Source organism: Lathamus discolor, chromosome 5, assembly GCF_037157495.1.
Source record: "Lathamus discolor isolate bLatDis1 chromosome 5, bLatDis1.hap1, whole genome shotgun sequence".
Lineage (NCBI taxonomy): Eukaryota > Metazoa > Chordata > Aves > Psittaciformes > Psittacidae > Lathamus > Lathamus discolor.
The window spans coordinates 12,607,968-12,625,094 of record NC_088888.1 but is presented as its reverse complement, the minus strand read 5'-3'; the positions used below and the strand labels follow the sequence as shown (position 1 = coordinate 12,625,094).

Here is a 17,127-nt window from a genome sequence, read left to right as displayed (position 1 = left end):
CCAAGACATGCAGAGGAGTTCCATCATGTTTGCCTGATTCCCCATCCATCCTCGAGGCTGTGCCTATGCCCGATTTCCCTGTGCTCTCAGCAATTCATTGCTTGCCTGTGAGTCCCTCACCTCCAGCTTCTGTGGGCACTTGGCATTGCCAAAGTGCACAGTTGGCTGGGAAGGGAGGTAGCCAGAGCAGCTATACAGATTTTACCCATGCTCTGAGCATGAGTTTCTCTCTGTGAAACATACGCTGGATGTTTCAGGCAGTGGAGATCCAGGATTCTGAACACTGCTGAACTTCGAAGCACAGTTGGAAGTCAAACCAAAGCCACCTGGGCCTACCTATGGTAAGTCAAATTTTGTGACATTTCAGCATGACACACAAATACTGCTTGGGCAGGAAAAGTAAAGCAGGTTGGGCTCGGGTTTGTTTTATTTGTTTATCTCTTTTCACTCAAGAATGCATTTATTTTATAACTGATAGGAGATTACTTCATTTCTAGGGGGTTTAAAATAACTTGCCAGTAATAAAACCAAGTTTCTGTTTTTCGTAACAAGGAGAAGCCGAATGAGTGGTTCCGTGGTCAGAAGAGCCTCAGAGGTCTCTGTTGAATTCATTGACCATTGACGTGGTTCAAACCAGTGTGCAGCACAGCCACTGAAGGAGAAACAGAACAAGGAGTCAGACCATCAGGGAGGTCCACAAGATGCCACTGGCACACCCTGCCACAGCTCTGGGAGAACAAGCTGGGAAAGGCTGGAGCTGAGTTGTAATCTGTAATACGTGTAGGATCCATCTGCTGTGGAACTTAGGGGAAATGTATCACCAGGATCAGCCCCAGACATTGCAAGTGGTGTCTCTTCCAAGGGAAGAGCAGTCCTCCAGGGCAAACTGCATGGCCTTTGAAAAATTCCAGGGTTGGAATATGCCATGTACAAGTTCAGTTCAGTTTAAACTAACTGTGACTGAAGGTCACAGGCCTTCCTAACCATCCTCCTCCCTTTGAGCCAGTCTTCAGCTAAGAGGACTAATTGGATGGACCTCTCGGGGCCCCTTCCAGCTGTTTCCTGAGATATATTAGTATTCTGCAAAAGGAAGACTCAAGCTGATTGCTTTTATTACAGCTTCAGCTGGAGAAATGTGCATTAAAAACAATGTGGGGAAAAGAAGACCTGACACCTTTAAAGGTCTCTTCTAATTCTGGCAGGTACATTCTCTGCCAAAAATGAACAGTTCCCTGCTGTGTGTTTTCTGAAGAACAGGCCACTTCCCTCTAAAAGTAGATCATGAAACACACTGTGTAAGCATCTTCTCGAGCAACCTCAGGCGTTTTAAATGTATCTTCACTTTTTTGCTCATGTAAGGTAAATGCTCATTCTACTGATTCAGACAAGCCTTCTGAGCTGGAGAACCTTTTCACATAAACAAACTTTCCCTCTGAATCACTATTGAGTTTACCACTTATAATAGTGATTTTAAACAAATGTATTTTAGTGTGGTCCATTGCTGTAGCTTACTCAGATGGTATTTCAATCCAACCAGCCTTACCTCAGCCAGGGAGAGTTGTATGACTCCACTCTTCTTTTTGTCCAGAAGATGAAACACTTCTGAAAAGCAGAAGATGGAGAAAAAAATAGGATATAAGCTACAGAATTTGGCATGTAGAGAAATACTGACAAAATGTAGAGATCTGGCTTTTTGCCATGATCTACTAGAAATCTAGACTGGTTCTGTAAGATAAAACTACAGCTGTTTTTCTTTCCTCTTACAAGTAATTTCTAAGCCACTTCATGTGCGGAATAGATCTACAGCCCCAAACTAGGAGTTGGCAGCAGGACAACTACAAAATCTGATGCAGTAGCATCTGGTATGATCTGGGGACAAACCTGTAAATCAGGTCTGAGTAAGGACTATAAATGGCAAATGGTACCATTTATTGGAGCTGGGGCAACCTGGGGACCAGAACACTGACCAAGAAGTGCAGACGACTGTAAAGGAGAGCACAGTAGGTTATGAAAACATGTGCCTCCACTCTCCATGGTCATTCAGACAGACTTTTGCTTTTCTCTTCTGCTTGCTCTGACAGACACAATTTTGCTGGCACACTCAGATTGCCATGAAATTTGCTACATTCACAGTTAAAAGACACCAAATACTTAATGATACCCAAAAGTTTACAGGAATTCCCCATGGCTGGTGAATGGAGGCACTTACTGAACAGGGTCTCCAAGCGGATCATGCAGGCCACGAAGCCATCAAAGTCAATGGACAGCTTGCTGCAGGCATAGCGGATGACAATGCTGTGTTGCATCTGATCGTTGAGCATGAAACCTGAAGGCATAGGAAGCACATGAATCACTGACACAGCAGGTTAATCTGCTGTCTTTGATGTGACTGATCCATGGGCTGCTGCAGCTGCAGGCAGACCTGGGTGAAGGACAGGACTCCTCCTCCTCCTCAAATCTTTGTTGAACTCCGTCACCTACCTGTGGGTCCTTTCCAAAGCCCATTGTGCTGGGTGAAGAGAGGCATAAAGTTCTCCCACAGCATTTTTTCAGGCTGCATATTTCACATTGTTTCAGAGCATAAGCAGTCCTATGTTCCCCAGATAAACCCCTAATTAGCGAGTCTTGGCGCTGCAGCTGGATAGCAGTGATTGCAGTAGAGCCTACTGCTCACATGACACATTGGGCTCTATTCAGGCCCATATTAATGCTATTTCTGTCTCTGGATTATTCATATAAACTCCACTGAACACAAGACAGATTAAAAAACCAGTGCTCCTGTAGATGCCCCTGAGCTGGCAAGCACTGCTCTAAAAGTGAATAGCAAACATCAGACAGGATATTGTTGAGGCATGCCTTGATCAGGCTTGCACCTTCTCCAGTGTAGAGAAAGGTGGTGGGAGGAAATGAAGGGAAGAGAGGATTTGGACATAGCTCTGAAAGACGACAATTAGATTAGGAAATAATGAGGCCAAAAATGGAACAAGTAATAATCAGATGGATAAGCAGTGGTCACAGCATGGACAAAAATATCAGTGGCTCATAATGCAGAACAGAGGATGGGTTTTGATGTATATAAAAGCAAAAGGACGTAGCTTTATGTGACTGTCAGGAACGGAGAATGGCACTGGCAATTCTGTGAGCTAGGAGATGGGAAGCAAACGGAGCCTTTAAAAACCTTCACATTCTTCCAATATTTGATGATCCAGTGGTGTCCCTGAGCAGTGCACTCACCTGCCTCTCTGAGGGCATTTCGCATCTCGTGGGAGTCTATGGTGCCAGAGTAGTCACTGTCCACTCTCTTATAGATTTCCTGCAGCAGAGGGGAATGAGGGAATGAGGAGACAGCTTTTCAATGTGTGCCTCCACAGCAATGCAATGGTGCGAGCATAGTCAGGCAGGCTTTGGCTTTCATAGCTGCATAACAGCAGCAGTGAAGACATGGTACCATGAGGCTCACAAGGAGTTAGCAGCCAGAATGAAACAATCAGGGCTCCTCTAGGCTTTAACCTTGGTTTATTAGTCCATCCTGCAGCCTGTGCCCTGCCATCCTCCCTGTTCGTGTAGCTAGATTAATGCCAGGACAATCATACCTACCTCTGTTGTGTCCACACCATCACTCTGCTGTGCCTCCAGATTCTGATGGCTGGGACAGGGGCTGCCCCTACCAGCCCAAGCTCCTACTCTCTGAAACATTAATGAGCCCCTGGAATGTTTCAAGTAGTTGCTGGCAAGCAAGGCAGACTGGGAAACACATTCCCAAGGGCTGGCAGCCAGCCTGCCTGCCTCCACGTTACGTGGTGGCAGACAGGCCATTGAGGAAAATATCCTATCATTTGGCAAACACTGCAACAGACAGAGTCCATTTTGCTTAATATTTCAGACATGATGACAGATGCTTCCTACTGCCAGCAGGTTTATTACCCAGAATTAGATGCCACACAGACCTACAGCTCAGACTAGAATCGGTTCTCAGGGCTTGCTCTGCTGATACCAGCCCCAGAATCCATATGGTGCTTCATGAGCCCATCATTTCTTTGTAAACCTCCAGGCCAGATGTTCTGTGCTGACCTGAATCAAGAACGGCAGCAGCAGGCTCGCCTGAAAGGCATGTTGTCAAAGAAAGCAGGTCCAAATTTGACCTTCCTTTAGACTGCTTGATTCTGGGTGAACTTCTTGGATTTTAAATCCTCTGCCAGAAAACTAATTCAGCACTTTAAAAATCTTAAAAATACAAAGCCAGGTTTTTGTAGGTCCTAAAACTTGTGTTTCTTGTGTTTGCTGGGGCTCCGCTGGCAACATAACATACTGTAACAGCAGAAATATGTTCATATGAACTTTAATACAGCAGGCAGCCAAGAGAACTGTCTTTGCCAACAATGAAAGAGGGTTAATCTGGCTTTCCATAAGGTATTACAAATTATGGAGTACAGTGGGGCCATGGTGAAAGAGGACCTGCTCATGCCCTTTTAAATCAGGAGTGTTTCTGAGCCCTAGAACAAACTCCAGCCATGAGAAGGAAGGCTTCCAAGTACATCTGCCTGTGGTGGCTTAACCCTATCTCAGTTCTGGATCTGTACTTCAGAGCTGAGAAGGAAGGGAAGGCAGTCAGAAATATTATTACCAAATACTTTTGAATCTTCATCCAAAGTGTCTTGAACTCTGCAAGTCCCAGGGTGCCAGTCCCATTGGTCTGGGCCATGTTAAGGCATGGTCCACAAATTCAGGATTCCTCTATCCTTAGCAAAACTGACAAAAGTAAATCACGCATCACAGTGTCAGCTTAATGCCATTAGTTCTCATCTGGAATGCATCTCCATCTCACACAGACATGCCTACAGCTTTACATTTCTTAGCTAAAGGCATGCCAAGAATTTCTAGGCTATCTGCACTCTCAAGGAATGATATATGGGATTGCTAAATATATAAGCACGATGAGATCCACTTGCATTTTGCACAGTTAACAGCAGATTAGAATCCTTAGGGAAAAAGAGGACTGGCCTCGCAGCAATGTGTTAGAAACCAGAGGCAGTGAACAGAGGGAGGCAATAGTAGGCTACAGAGTCTTCCCCCATGTCCTTTAGGATCTTGAACATCTCTTCCTATGAGGAACTGTGCAGAAAGAGGGAGCTGGCCGCCATGATGCTGAGTTGCCCTCGTGGATTTGGGAGGCTGGAGTGTGGGGCAAAGGCATCACTTCTAACAGACAGTGATCCACAAGATCCACAGCTAATCCCTGCTGACCTCAACATGACCACGAGACCAACGACAGAATTGCAGCACGGTTCTTGACCCTCCCAGTACACTGGCTACCTTCCCAGCACAGCAAGGGAGTACTGGACACATGTGCTGACCTCTCCCTTTTCCTTTGGCTACACAAAGCTTATTAGCTCTCATGTGTCCCACAAGCTATGCAGAACGGAGGGAGGCACAGCATGTACTTGTAGCCTTCCCCCTTTGAAAAGGCTCTCCAGCCTGTCTCTGCTGCTTTGAGCTCTGTGCTCTATAAGAAGTACCTGGCTTAGAGGTTGAGGTTGCGCCTAAAACCTGCCTCCTGCCAAGCACACCGTGTATTCATCCGAAACTGCACAGATGCATCCAGGCAGAAGGTCCCTGCTTCTTCCCCTTCTATTTTTAGGGGAAAGTTTAATCAATGAGAGATACAGAGCAGGTGAGAGAAGCAGCTCATGATTACGTGGTTCAGGTTTCTGCCATTCTGAGCTGATAGAGCTGCTTGACTGAATTTTATGCCTCCAACCGTGTGCCTGGACAATGGCAACGTAAACTTAGCCCATCTTGTCAGGAACTTTTGCAATGGCAACATAAACTTAGCCCATCTTGTCAGGAATTTTTGCAATGAGATCCAGAGACTTTAAAGGTGACGAACTGATGTTCAAAGGATACATCTAAAAGGCTGATCATCTCTCTGCAAGTGTTAATGTTGAATCCATCACTTTTAATATCCTTTCCTGTAGAAGAAGGAAATAAAAATCCAAGTCAGGAATACTTTCGGACAAATATTTTCCTGCAGACAACCCTGGAAATGTCAGTCATCTTAAAATCTTATAATCGAAGTAAATGCTCTGCCATGTCTTCCACTATTTTCCTTCAGCTGATTAACATGGCTCTTTTGGCAGAGGGGCATGGGACGCTATTGGGTTTGGGGGTGGTAAGCCCCTGTTTGGCCACAGAAATCATGCAGCAGCATAATAATATCTTCCCATGGTTGTCATCCCAAGATACAGGGAATATAGTGCCTCTGGGGGAGATCAGCTGGCTTGGAATGGGAGCACCAGGTGATATTTTTTACCCCAGTATAAGAGGTTCAACAAGGCAGGAGACACTGAGCTCAGACACAAACTCGGCTTTTCATTCCCCTTAGCTGATAGAGCTGGGTTTTGTTAACACAGATGCAATCAGTCTGCTGATGGACCCAAGAACAGAGGTTCACTGACCAAAGAGCAGCTTTATGCCTTGCTATTTCAGCATGTGCTTCTCAGCTCTATTCAATGGGAACTACATAACATTACTTACTTTTAGCCAAAACCTGGTTTAGGATAGTTTTAAGTTTAATCGCAGTCATTTCACAGTCCTGGACAGAAAAGAAAACATACTTGAAGTGTTAGCACAAAACAATTTTTGAAACAAGCTATATTCATTTGCTGTCAGACATCCCGAGACCATTTTCCTCCTATATCTAAGACAGGTAAACCTATGTTTTTGTAATATTTCACATTTACCATCATACATTCCACGGAGGAGATCCTTAGAAACTGTATTTCCTACACTTTCAAATGGAAAATAAGTGTTTTCTTAGGTGCCATGTCCCAGTAAACGTTAATTTTGTAACAGATTTGACTGAATTGGGTGACTGTTGTCTTTCTTGTTCAGGAGATCAGTTGAGATTTTCCAGGCTTATGGAAACTACCAATCAAACACTACTGAAACTGCCTCTCAAAACTCAAAAAGGTGTTTCTAGCTAACAAGATGTTTTCCTTCTCCAGTGCCAGTGGCCACCTGTTCATTAAGAGGAAATCTGACATGACAGCCACAGGGTAGCGCAACAGGGCTTTGTAAGATATTGTTTGTCAAATACAATAAATAGAGAGGAAGTTCAGCCAACAGTTTCCCGGTTCGTGGGGCTTCTAAACAAAAAGGAAGGAATTGGCCAATGAGGCAATTGTCAGAGTTATACAGTAACCCCACAGGTAATTTATTTCACCCTGGGATAGTATTTCCACAGTCCTCACTCCTATCACCCTTATTTTCAAAGTTATCCCATGCCCTGCATTACCGAGGGAACAAATCACATTGTGCACCAATAAGAAGAGCATTGTAGTAAAACTGCTCTATTGAAAAAGAAATTGAACTGAAGTTGTGACGTAATAAAAAGAGAGAACTGCTTGATTTTCTGAAGAGCAGACAGAAAAAGGAATCAGTAAGTCAAATATTTGCGTAATTGTAACAGAGAGGTCCCAATCTTTTTCTTTCACTTTAATCCACTTACCTCTCCAAGGAGCTTTTGAAACAGAGCCTTGAACTCATCATCTGTATCTTTGTTATCAACATGAGGCTAGAGGAAAGAGATGACCGAGAGTGTGGTTTACAAGGTGGTTCTGGAGAGCAAGCTGTGAATGTCGTAAAGCAGCTTTACAGGGGACTATTTACAGCAAAGGAAAATGAGCACTTGCTCTGCAGCAATGGCAAAACAGAGACACTGCTTAAATCACAACCAGCCAGGGGCTGGCTTCATCTGGGAGTAAATACTTTCTGAGACTGATGTAAAAGTTTTCTTCTGCTACCAAGCCAGTTTTATGAAATAGCTGCAGTGAAAATGCTGCTGCCCCTGGCCAAAGCAGTTCAGCAGCTCCTTGGCAGTCTGCTTTTGCAATTTCAAGAAGACTATTTGTTTCTATGGAAAGGATCATTCTGTGCCCCCGCTGCCTCCTCCTACCTGTGCTAGATGGAAGAACAATTTAATGTGTTTCAGCCCAGTCTACAAGGGTCCAGTTGCTGTGCCCCAAGGCCCCAGGTACATGAAAAATGCACATTAAACTAAGACATGGAGCTATGTAAAGAATACCCATAAATATGTCACATAAATAAATAACCCAAAAAATATTTTTCCTGAGCACAAACACATACTGTCATCCCAGCTCAGGGAGAAGTTAAAACCTTGCCCCTGTTTTGCCCCCGCATTATGAAGAAGTCTGATAAGACAAAGAAGAAATGATCCTCCCAGTTAAGACATTTACCTTGCATGGTTTTGCAGACACCACATCACCTATTATCCTAAGGCAAAAAAGGAAAGAAAACAACCGGAAATGATGATTCTATCATTTGCCTTTAAAATAATTAGCAAAAGAAGCTGGTTTAATACAAGCTGTTAATGAATGCACAGCGCAAGCCCCTGGGTTTCCTGCTTCCAAAGTTCCCCACCTCTGTCTGCCCCACCTCTTTGAAGATATATTCCATGAGAAATCCAGCCTTGCTGTTCTTGTTTTTCATTCAGTGGCTGCTGTTGATGCAACCCTTTTTAAAACCACCTCCTCGTCGTCATATTCCCAAATCCTGCACTCTTTAGTTGTGGGAACTCCTACGTCACAGACCTGAGGGATCTAGTTACCACTTGAGTGCTTGTTGGAGGCCATCTTAAGAGCCATGACTCTCTACCATGAGTGTGCACACATATGGTAGACTATATGCGAATATAGGTCCTAGAAATTGTGCCTGCCCATGGCAGGGGGGTTGAAACTAGATGATCTTAAGGTCCTTTCCAACCCTAACTATTCTAGGATTCTAACTATTCTAAATGGGCATATTTTGCTGGTAAAGAGAAAAGATAGAGCACAGGATGTGGGTGCAACACCTGACCTTCTCTTTTATGTGCCCTGCCAGCAGAAAAGGAGGCTTTACAGAGAAGACACGCACTGTGTTTTAGCCTTCTTCTCAGAAAACACTCGCAGGCAGAACTCTCCGTTTTTGTAAGGCTCAAAAGTGGATGGCACAATGAGGTACTCGCCCCGGGGCAGCTTCATGCGGCTCGAGACTTCACGCAGGTTGATGTAAGGATCAGACCGGGCTACCGGTTGGTTCCTTGCGAAGAAAGCACGGTTCATATGAATGTCTGTGTGGTTTTCCAGCTGTTGGGAAATGTGTGCTTGTTAGAAGCCATTTGACAATTCACTGCTAAGCCAGACACCCTCCTTCAATTTCACTGCTTTAAATTTCTTAGTATAAAATAATAAATTCGCAAGTGATGGCATAAAAGATAACCACCAAGGTTCTGTTATAGGAAACAGGCAGATAATTAGAAGAAGTAAAGATCTTTCTCTATAAAGGTTATTTTTTCACATGCCTCTTTACAATCTGTGATACAAAATAAATAAAAAGACCATAATATGTGCTCATATCTGGTCAAACTCTACTCAAGTTGTCTACGTATTGAGCAGTTTTTGCTTTCACAGGCTGCTAGTGCACAGATTTAAATTGCAGGATATTTTTGAGCAGTTTATGGCATGGGATAAACCTCTTCATTACACAGGAATTGTCATCACTGATTTCTTTAACGGACAGAAAAAACAGTAAACAGGACAAAGCAGTAGTCACAAGGATGAGACTTTGGGGGCCACGAGATGATTTACCCAACTTCTATAAGGAATATTAAGGATATTCCTTTGGAGTATGCTTAAAATAGTGCTTAACTTTGCATTAATACCAATATATTCTTGAGCAAGTGAAACACTGCGTAGCTCATAAAACGAAACCCTGATGTAAGAAGAAACAGCAGTGTAAGAATAACATCTCTGCTATAAGCCTCCTATTCATGACTTTTTCTCCACACGGATGTCTTTCAAAGAGTGTGATTCAGTGATCCACAAAAGGTGCTGTGATGTTGACAATGGGTGGGGAATATTGCATACGGGTAGGGTTTTCAGGCTGTCTAAGATCAGAGCATACAAAGATGTTACCAATCATTTTACAATCATTCTGTTTTTCTGCTGTAAACTGTAGAAAAATATGGGGTATTTTTCCAATTTGTTCTGAAGATAAGATTGGATTTGGTATTTATTCAACAGCCCCATCCTCTCTCCTCACTCAATCTTAAGCTAAGTGAGACTGCAAAGATTAAGGAGCCAGATCCGTATCTCTTCCATTATATAAAGTTCATTTTCCCTTTGCATCTGCAAGGCTGTTAAAAGAACACAGTTAATTGCTAGATGAATACACATTCATTTACTGAGAGAGAAGAAAATGTCTGAAAAGCCAAGGAAATTTGGCAGCACAGGCTGTTGGACCTCAGTAATGAGTAAAGGCTATTATTACTGTCAGACATCCCTGGGGTCTCTTTCTTCTGGAATGAAAAGTATCTTTACCTCAGTATTGACATCTGGGAGGATTAGAGAAGGTTGAGTGGGGTTCATTCGCTATCACAGAGTTTGGAATTCTAAACAACATTAGCTATGTTTTGTCAATTTTAAAATGCAGACTCTGTTCTTCCTTCACCTGTACTAAATAGGTGAATTCTGACTTCTGTTACACGAGCTCAATGGAAGCCAGATTTCAAAGAGTATAAATGAAGTTAAGACTGGAACTCAGATATCTGTAAATAAAGCCTTGTGCCTTGGAAATAGTTATTTAGAACTTGAGATACTGGTCCAGTGAGCCAAGAACAAAGTCTTCCTGGTAGCTAAATTCTCCAGTGCAACAGGAGGTGTCCATCTGGATTGTAGAAATCTTCAGCAGAGATTACGTACCTCCTGAGGAATCTGAAAGGAAGAGAAAGAACCAATGTTAAAGGGCCGCTACATACCTGCATCTGTCATTAGGGTAAAAAAAAAAAACCCAAACAAACTGACTAAACAAAAAGCACAGATAAAGCCTCCTTCAAACACTTTTTTTATCATTTTCATTTACAACCACATATTGCAGTATCAGTTATACATGTAGATCTAGCTTGTGCAACAGCTGTTCCAAAGGAAGAACAGGATCTTCATCTAGAGGAATCTATACATTTAGTTGCTTTACTCCCAATATGGTGGTATCAATGATACTAATCATAGAATCATAGAATAGTTAGGGTTGGAAAGGACCTCAAGATCATCTAGTTCCAACCCCCCTGCCATGGGCAGGGACACCTCACACTAAACCATCCCACCCAAGGCTTCATCCAACCTGGCCTTGAACACTGCCAGGGATGGAGCACTCACGCCTTTAAATGTTCAGTCAGGAAGGTCAACAAGTTAGCCCCACTTTGCTAACCAAAAGCAAACTGAGGATTTATCACTACGCACCTAGAATCTAAAGTCTCCTGTTACTGCAATATGATGAAAATAGAAGGCCAGCATCACTAGCAATTAACCTGAGGGTGAGTAGATTGTTGTAAGGCAAGTACAACAAGTAACAAATTTCATGATTTGGCCCTTCCTAAACTAACTACACTGCTGTGTTAATTTACCTATGAATGCAAGGTAGCTTTTCCAAAACCAACTAGTTGTCCTGAAAGCACAGACTCCAGTGAGAGCAAAAGAGAGAATTGTCCCAAGTCCCGAAAAGTCTTTTGAAAATATCACCATTGTGCCACCTGAGGTGGCTCCTGAAAACCTCAGGTCTTGCTCCTTAAAATTAGCATACTAGAAGGCCAGGAACTCGGTAATGGACATACAGTTATTGTCAGTGGGCAGTTTGAGCTGTTTGACTTACAGCATAAGTAAGGCCAGGTGGACTTAAACACCTTTTCATCTTTTCAACTTCCCTTGCAGAGATCTGCTTTAGGTCACCATCCATGCTGTCCTAACTGGGCCTCCTCAGCCACAGCATCAGCTGCAATGATGTAAATCTACGACAGTGCATGACCCAAGTAACATGGATCATAGCTGGATGTCTAGATGAGATAATTTTGCAGCAATGTCTTTCAAAAGAAAGTCTTTATCTTGTTAAGAGTCACCAAGTCTACCCTACTAGGGAAAAAAAGTCAAGAGGCGCAGCAGATGGGATGAAATAGATGTAAAGCACAAAAGCTCTGCTAACTTCTCCAGGGTTGTACTCAGTGATATGAGCAGACAAACATCCTAAATGTGTAAATTCAGGATGCCAATTGGCCAGGCTGGTTGGTACCACACAGATGGCAACTCAGAAATGTGCTCAGTGAGAACCATTTGTGTATGCAGACACTTAGGCACTAGGGAAAACCCTTCTTGGTTTTGAACCATGCTGCACAAGATATATTAGCAAAAGTCAGCCATTCCCATCTGCTCCCACCTGTGCTGGTTAATGATCTTCATCCAATAAGAATCTATACAACATTTAATTGCTTGTCTCCAGATACGATATTGGGAATGATACTACTAGTTGGAAATTCTTGTGTTTTCTTCTCTCCCCTCAACATCACAGAAATTAGAGGTGATATTGTAGATTTTCCCTACATTATATTTTTAGAGATAGAAGCAACACTGGAAGAATCAAAAAAACCCCTCTTTTGCCAGAAAGAAGGCAAAAAAAAAACCCAAAACTGAACCAGAACAATACAATGGGAGACAGTGAATGAAAACAGTTTTTAAATACGAGGGGAAAATAAGAAGAAAAAAGAATGTGACTATTGAGCAGTAACCATAGGCTGTAATCAGAAACACTTATCTGGAATTGCCAGGCACCCTAAGCCTGCCCTCATTCAGATTTTGTAAGAGAAGGCTCTCAATGAGACTGCTGCTAAATTACTGCCTCTAGTTTTTACACTGCTCTCCTGTTAAAGTGGGACAAAAATTGAGCCTAAATTTATCTGAATCTTCCCATATTATGTGGGTCAGGAAGAAATGAGAGGATTTGAATCATCTTGCAAAATCCAGTTTTATTGTAGTGCTGAGTGTCAAGATGCAGCACAGTGCTAATTTTTTCCTGCATAGCTGAACAGGGACTAAAGCCTTCAAGCAGAAACAAACTTTACCTGATAGAGCGAATAACCAATACTAAGCAGAGCTTCTCCCATCTTCTTCTGTCTCCTGCGGTACTTCTGCATCAAGCCCACCAGTATGGTACAGCATGGCTCATTCAAACTTCCTTCATGGTCATCATCTGGTTCTTCCAACCGGATTTTAAACTGGGGATTGGTCCAGTATGTTGCTAAGAATACCCAAGTGAGACATAAAGAACAAGATTTTGATGTCGTTGTGGCCAAGATAGCTGTCACTAGGATTATAGAGAATATCTCTTTGGAAGGACTTTTGCTTGGAGTTTTCCCACTCCTTTCCATTATGTTATATGGGGAATATCAGTTTGAGCCGTGACAAATCAAAGCACCAAGGTATTTTCTGGGGACTAATAACCAACAGGGAGGAGTTGATATCATTAATTCCAGACAGTCATTTATCTCCAGGAAACATCCTTGGCCAAGGCTGTTATTATTGCAAGAGAATCAAAAGCCAGACAGCCTCTCCTCCAGAGATCTAACCTGAAAACGAGTGGAAAACAACACTGCCACTGAACTGTGATACTTCCCTGGCCTGCCCAACCCTTCGGGGGATTGCTCCAGTCAGTAGCAAAAGCCACGTAAGCAGGAAAACAGACAGAGAAAAAAGAAAAGAACACAGCCATGAATTAACTGCTTAGAGGGTTGGTAATCCCCAATGAGGAAATAAGTGTGAATTAGATCTTCATTTAAACTGCCAAGCTTTTGCTTACAGTCTAAACCACACAGAAAAAGTTGTACCTCCAAGCCCTTCCCATCAAAGCCCCTTCCAGTTCACAAGCATGTAATTTTTTTAGTGTTTTGGTTGGTATTTTCACCACTTAGCTGGGTCTCCACCTTGGTAGTTCTGGCAGCCCCCAGCAGTCGAACCCCGTCTCCACTGTCCATTAAACAGGGTCAGGTCCCATCTATTGACCTCGTTGCTTGTCAGAGTATCAGGAGTCAAGTTGCAGATCTCAAGCCGGGTGAACTGCCTTTGAAAATCTGAAAATGCCATCCTGGTACACAGAAAGACCACGGTTAGTCCATCAGCCTCAACAGTCAAGGCGACTGCAAATGGGTGGCTCTCCTAACAGGGCAGCAAACATCAGTACTACAGAGCCACCCAAAGCCACATTTAATTGAACTCTGAATCTTGGAACTGGCTTTTGGGAGACAAATTTCCTGCTCCTTTAATGAGGAGCAGGATTTAATGTCTCCTGGAGACAGTCGTCAATGGCTGTTACACATACTGGGCTCAGTCATACCATTTTCTGTCATTGCCAGCAGTGGGCAATCCCTTATGATCATGTTTCATTTACTAAAACTGGTGGGAAAAAATGTGCATGGAGGTGCCATTTAAAGGGAGCAAAAATTGGCCCTTATGAAAGCATCACGCTGTAGAAGAACAGTCTCAGTTTGGTGCTGTGCTTTAATTCTATGGTTGATGTTTATTTTTAGTATTCTTAGTACGTCTGCATGAGTGACAGTCATTGATCACTTCATGCCGCAAGCAGAGGTCTATTCTCATTTCTCAGTGCCTTATGGTCCGTATAGCTGATTGCACTACAAGATGGTGGCCGTTTATCTTCCCAGTCTAGGACAGAGTGACATGAGCTCAGTACTGATCCATATAATCAACTAGGTGGGATGGGCTTTCCATTAGGTCTGGGTAAACAGACTCTTCCCAAGCTGGTACTCTAAACCTTTTCATTAGTGTGTAGCATTTAGGCAAAAAAATAAACTTCAAAATGTAGAGCAGCTGAGGTTCATTCTTGCCACCTCATTAATTTTATTACCATCTGGTCTCTATATTTTGTATAAGCACTGAATTATGCAAGCTCTAATAAAAGGTAATATTTGAATGGGAAGGGAGATAAACACAAGTCTAACAATGCACGCATGTCATTATTAACCCACTTGGTGCTGGCAGTTTCTCTCCACCCAACTGAAAGGACTGCTTAAAGAGCACACATGCATGTAAAATGCCCAAAAGGTTAATGTAAACAAACAGTTCTCACCAAAACTCTCCATCATCTACTTGCTTATCCAGAGCTTGTTTTTGTTTGGGATCAATGTAATTCCATTCAGGACCACTGCAGACAAAACACAAAAGCAAGCTGTTCAGTTGTGTTTCATTCTACAACAAGATCAGAGGGTTAGGCTCTATCTTTGGTTACAGCTGACAAAGGACTATGTATTTCTTCAGCAACTAGACCTTCTGCCCCTCTCAATGTTAGTACACACCGCAACCTGACTATATGCAGCTAGAATCACATTGCAACCATATATGCAGCAAATAAGCCTTAAGCTGAATCATCACTGCCAGGAGCCAGAATGTACAAATATTTCAGACTGGCTGGATTAGAAAACATGCAGCCTGAAAGTCAGGCAGAGCTTCTCCACTGAAAGATCTACTGGGATGCCTGAGAGTCTCCCTAGGGAAATGATAGAAGCTCTGCTGCTGGGGCCACAAAAGAAGAAAGCAAACCAGTGGGATTAGCACTGCAGAAAACATCACTGCTCCTTTCCCATCCTGATGTTCAAGTGCAGCAAAAGCTGGATTCTGCTCTGATCTGCTCCCGTGTGTCCATGCAGTTCTGTACCTGCCGCAGCAGGGTTGTGCCACGATAAAACAGGCATAATAAAATCAGGATACGGCATGTGTGCATGCCTGAGGCATCTTAACTTGGGGCTGAGCAAAGCAGCTCTGGTAAAGGTAAGAATAATCGTAATGTTTATCTCTATTTTCTGTCCTTAAGCGTGATACAACATCAGCACCAGGGCTGCAGTCAGTCAGTCAGGAGAAGAAAGTGGAATCTCCAAGTGCTGCATGAAAATACATATTGTGGCTGCAATTAAAGTGCAGTTTACACCATTCTAAATACAAAAATAAAGAGGTGTTGTCACTGCCAGTTTCCTGGATTCCAGGCTAGTGGAAGCTCGGACAGTTTCTGAGAGATCTTCAAACTTCTAGGTCCTTTGCTTAGTCAACATCCCCAATTTTTTAAGATTCTCCAGTAGAAACTGGTCTGCTTTAGAGCTAAGCAACCTTAGAGTTGAAGCAGAGGCAAAATAATTTATCCCTGCTGTAATTCCCAGGAATGGGATTGGTTTGCATATTCTTCTAAGGTCCTGGCACCATCAGTAAGATCAACCTGAGAAAAGTTATCTTGCAAAATGATGTGGATATGGCTTGCGTTCGTTGGCCCACAATTAAAACATGGGCTGTTCGCTCTTATTAGATAGCTCTGCGTGAGGCAGGGAAGAATGTCCGCTGGGCAGAGCAGATCAATATCTAACCCTGCTAATAAATTAATAGCGGTTTATTCCAACTGATTCAGTATCTCTCCTAAATGTGCTTTGTGATTGGATTAACTCTATAGTCCCAATTTAATTTTTAAAACATACCAAAATACACTGAAGAGAGAGAAGCAGGGGCATGTAAAAACCTACTTATCACTCCAAGCTCCAGTCCACTCCACTTCACCCCAGGGATTTCTAAGCCTCACTAGTTTCTCTAGCCGTCCTCTGTAATATACCTAAAAGATCCACAACAAGCAGAGCGTGAGCACTTCCATTATTCCAATCATCACAGGACAATTGCTTTTCAGACTGGATAAAACATGATTTGTACTTGAGTGATGCAGTCGATTACAATTTGCAAAAGTTAGAAGACACATAGATACCTTCCACCCTTATTTTACATTATCCCGTGCCACCAAGCAAGCTATTAGCTGCAGCACTCACCGTTTCATATAATGACAGCAACCTGCTAGGAAAAACATCAGCTACAAAACAGCAGAATATCTACATCCTCAAAAGTAGGAGACATCGCACAACACAGCAAGGTTGGAAAGAGGTTATTTGGCATGGGCACCTCTGTAAGGATTTCGGTTGCAGAGGAACAGGAGTATCTAGGGCTCACTGCGAAGGTGAGAGTAATGGCTGAGAGTTCCTGAAAGAGGCTTTTACTCCTTTCTCATCAGTGCTGACTGGCAAAGTACATGCTTCCACTTCATGAAGTACAAACGTGGGGAAAAGGCTGCCTCTTCTGTTTCTCCTTTCTGTACCCTCCATTTCAGTTACAGCTTGGCCCACCTTTATATTTTGTGTTCCAGTCTGCTGCTACAACACAAGTTGAAGACTGCACTCTATATACACTATATATATGAGCATATATA

The 17,127-nt window shown here is 42.9% G+C and overlaps 1 protein-coding gene across 2 annotated transcripts in view; it reads right to left on the bottom strand.

Moving 5' to 3' along the window:
- Window positions 1-397: 397 nt before the first annotated feature.
- The window catches only part of LOC136014797 (calpain-8-like), a 30,444-nt gene continuing 13,714 nt past the window's right edge, over window positions 398-17,127 (bottom strand). For both annotated transcript variants that reach the window (XM_065679795.1, XM_065679796.1), the window contains exons 7-21: window positions 16,400-16,485; window positions 14,965-15,039; window positions 13,802-13,962; window positions 12,944-13,119; window positions 10,758-10,769; window positions 8,932-9,143; window positions 8,256-8,292; window positions 7,508-7,573; window positions 6,535-6,592; window positions 5,905-5,969; window positions 4,625-4,693; window positions 3,235-3,313; window positions 2,210-2,326; window positions 1,544-1,602; window positions 398-652 (exon numbers count right to left, since the gene is read on the bottom strand). In XM_065679795.1, the coding sequence (XP_065535867.1) occupies window positions 629-652; window positions 1,544-1,602; window positions 2,210-2,326; window positions 3,235-3,313; window positions 4,625-4,693; window positions 5,905-5,969; window positions 6,535-6,592; window positions 7,508-7,573; window positions 8,256-8,292; window positions 8,932-9,143; window positions 10,758-10,769; window positions 12,944-13,119; window positions 13,802-13,962; window positions 14,965-15,039; window positions 16,400-16,485 (1,296 nt within the window). In that variant the 3' untranslated portion in view covers window positions 398-628. The remainder of the gene's footprint in view (window positions 653-1,543; window positions 1,603-2,209; window positions 2,327-3,234; window positions 3,314-4,624; window positions 4,694-5,904; window positions 5,970-6,534; window positions 6,593-7,507; window positions 7,574-8,255; window positions 8,293-8,931; window positions 9,144-10,757; window positions 10,770-12,943; window positions 13,120-13,801; window positions 13,963-14,964; window positions 15,040-16,399; window positions 16,486-17,127) is intronic.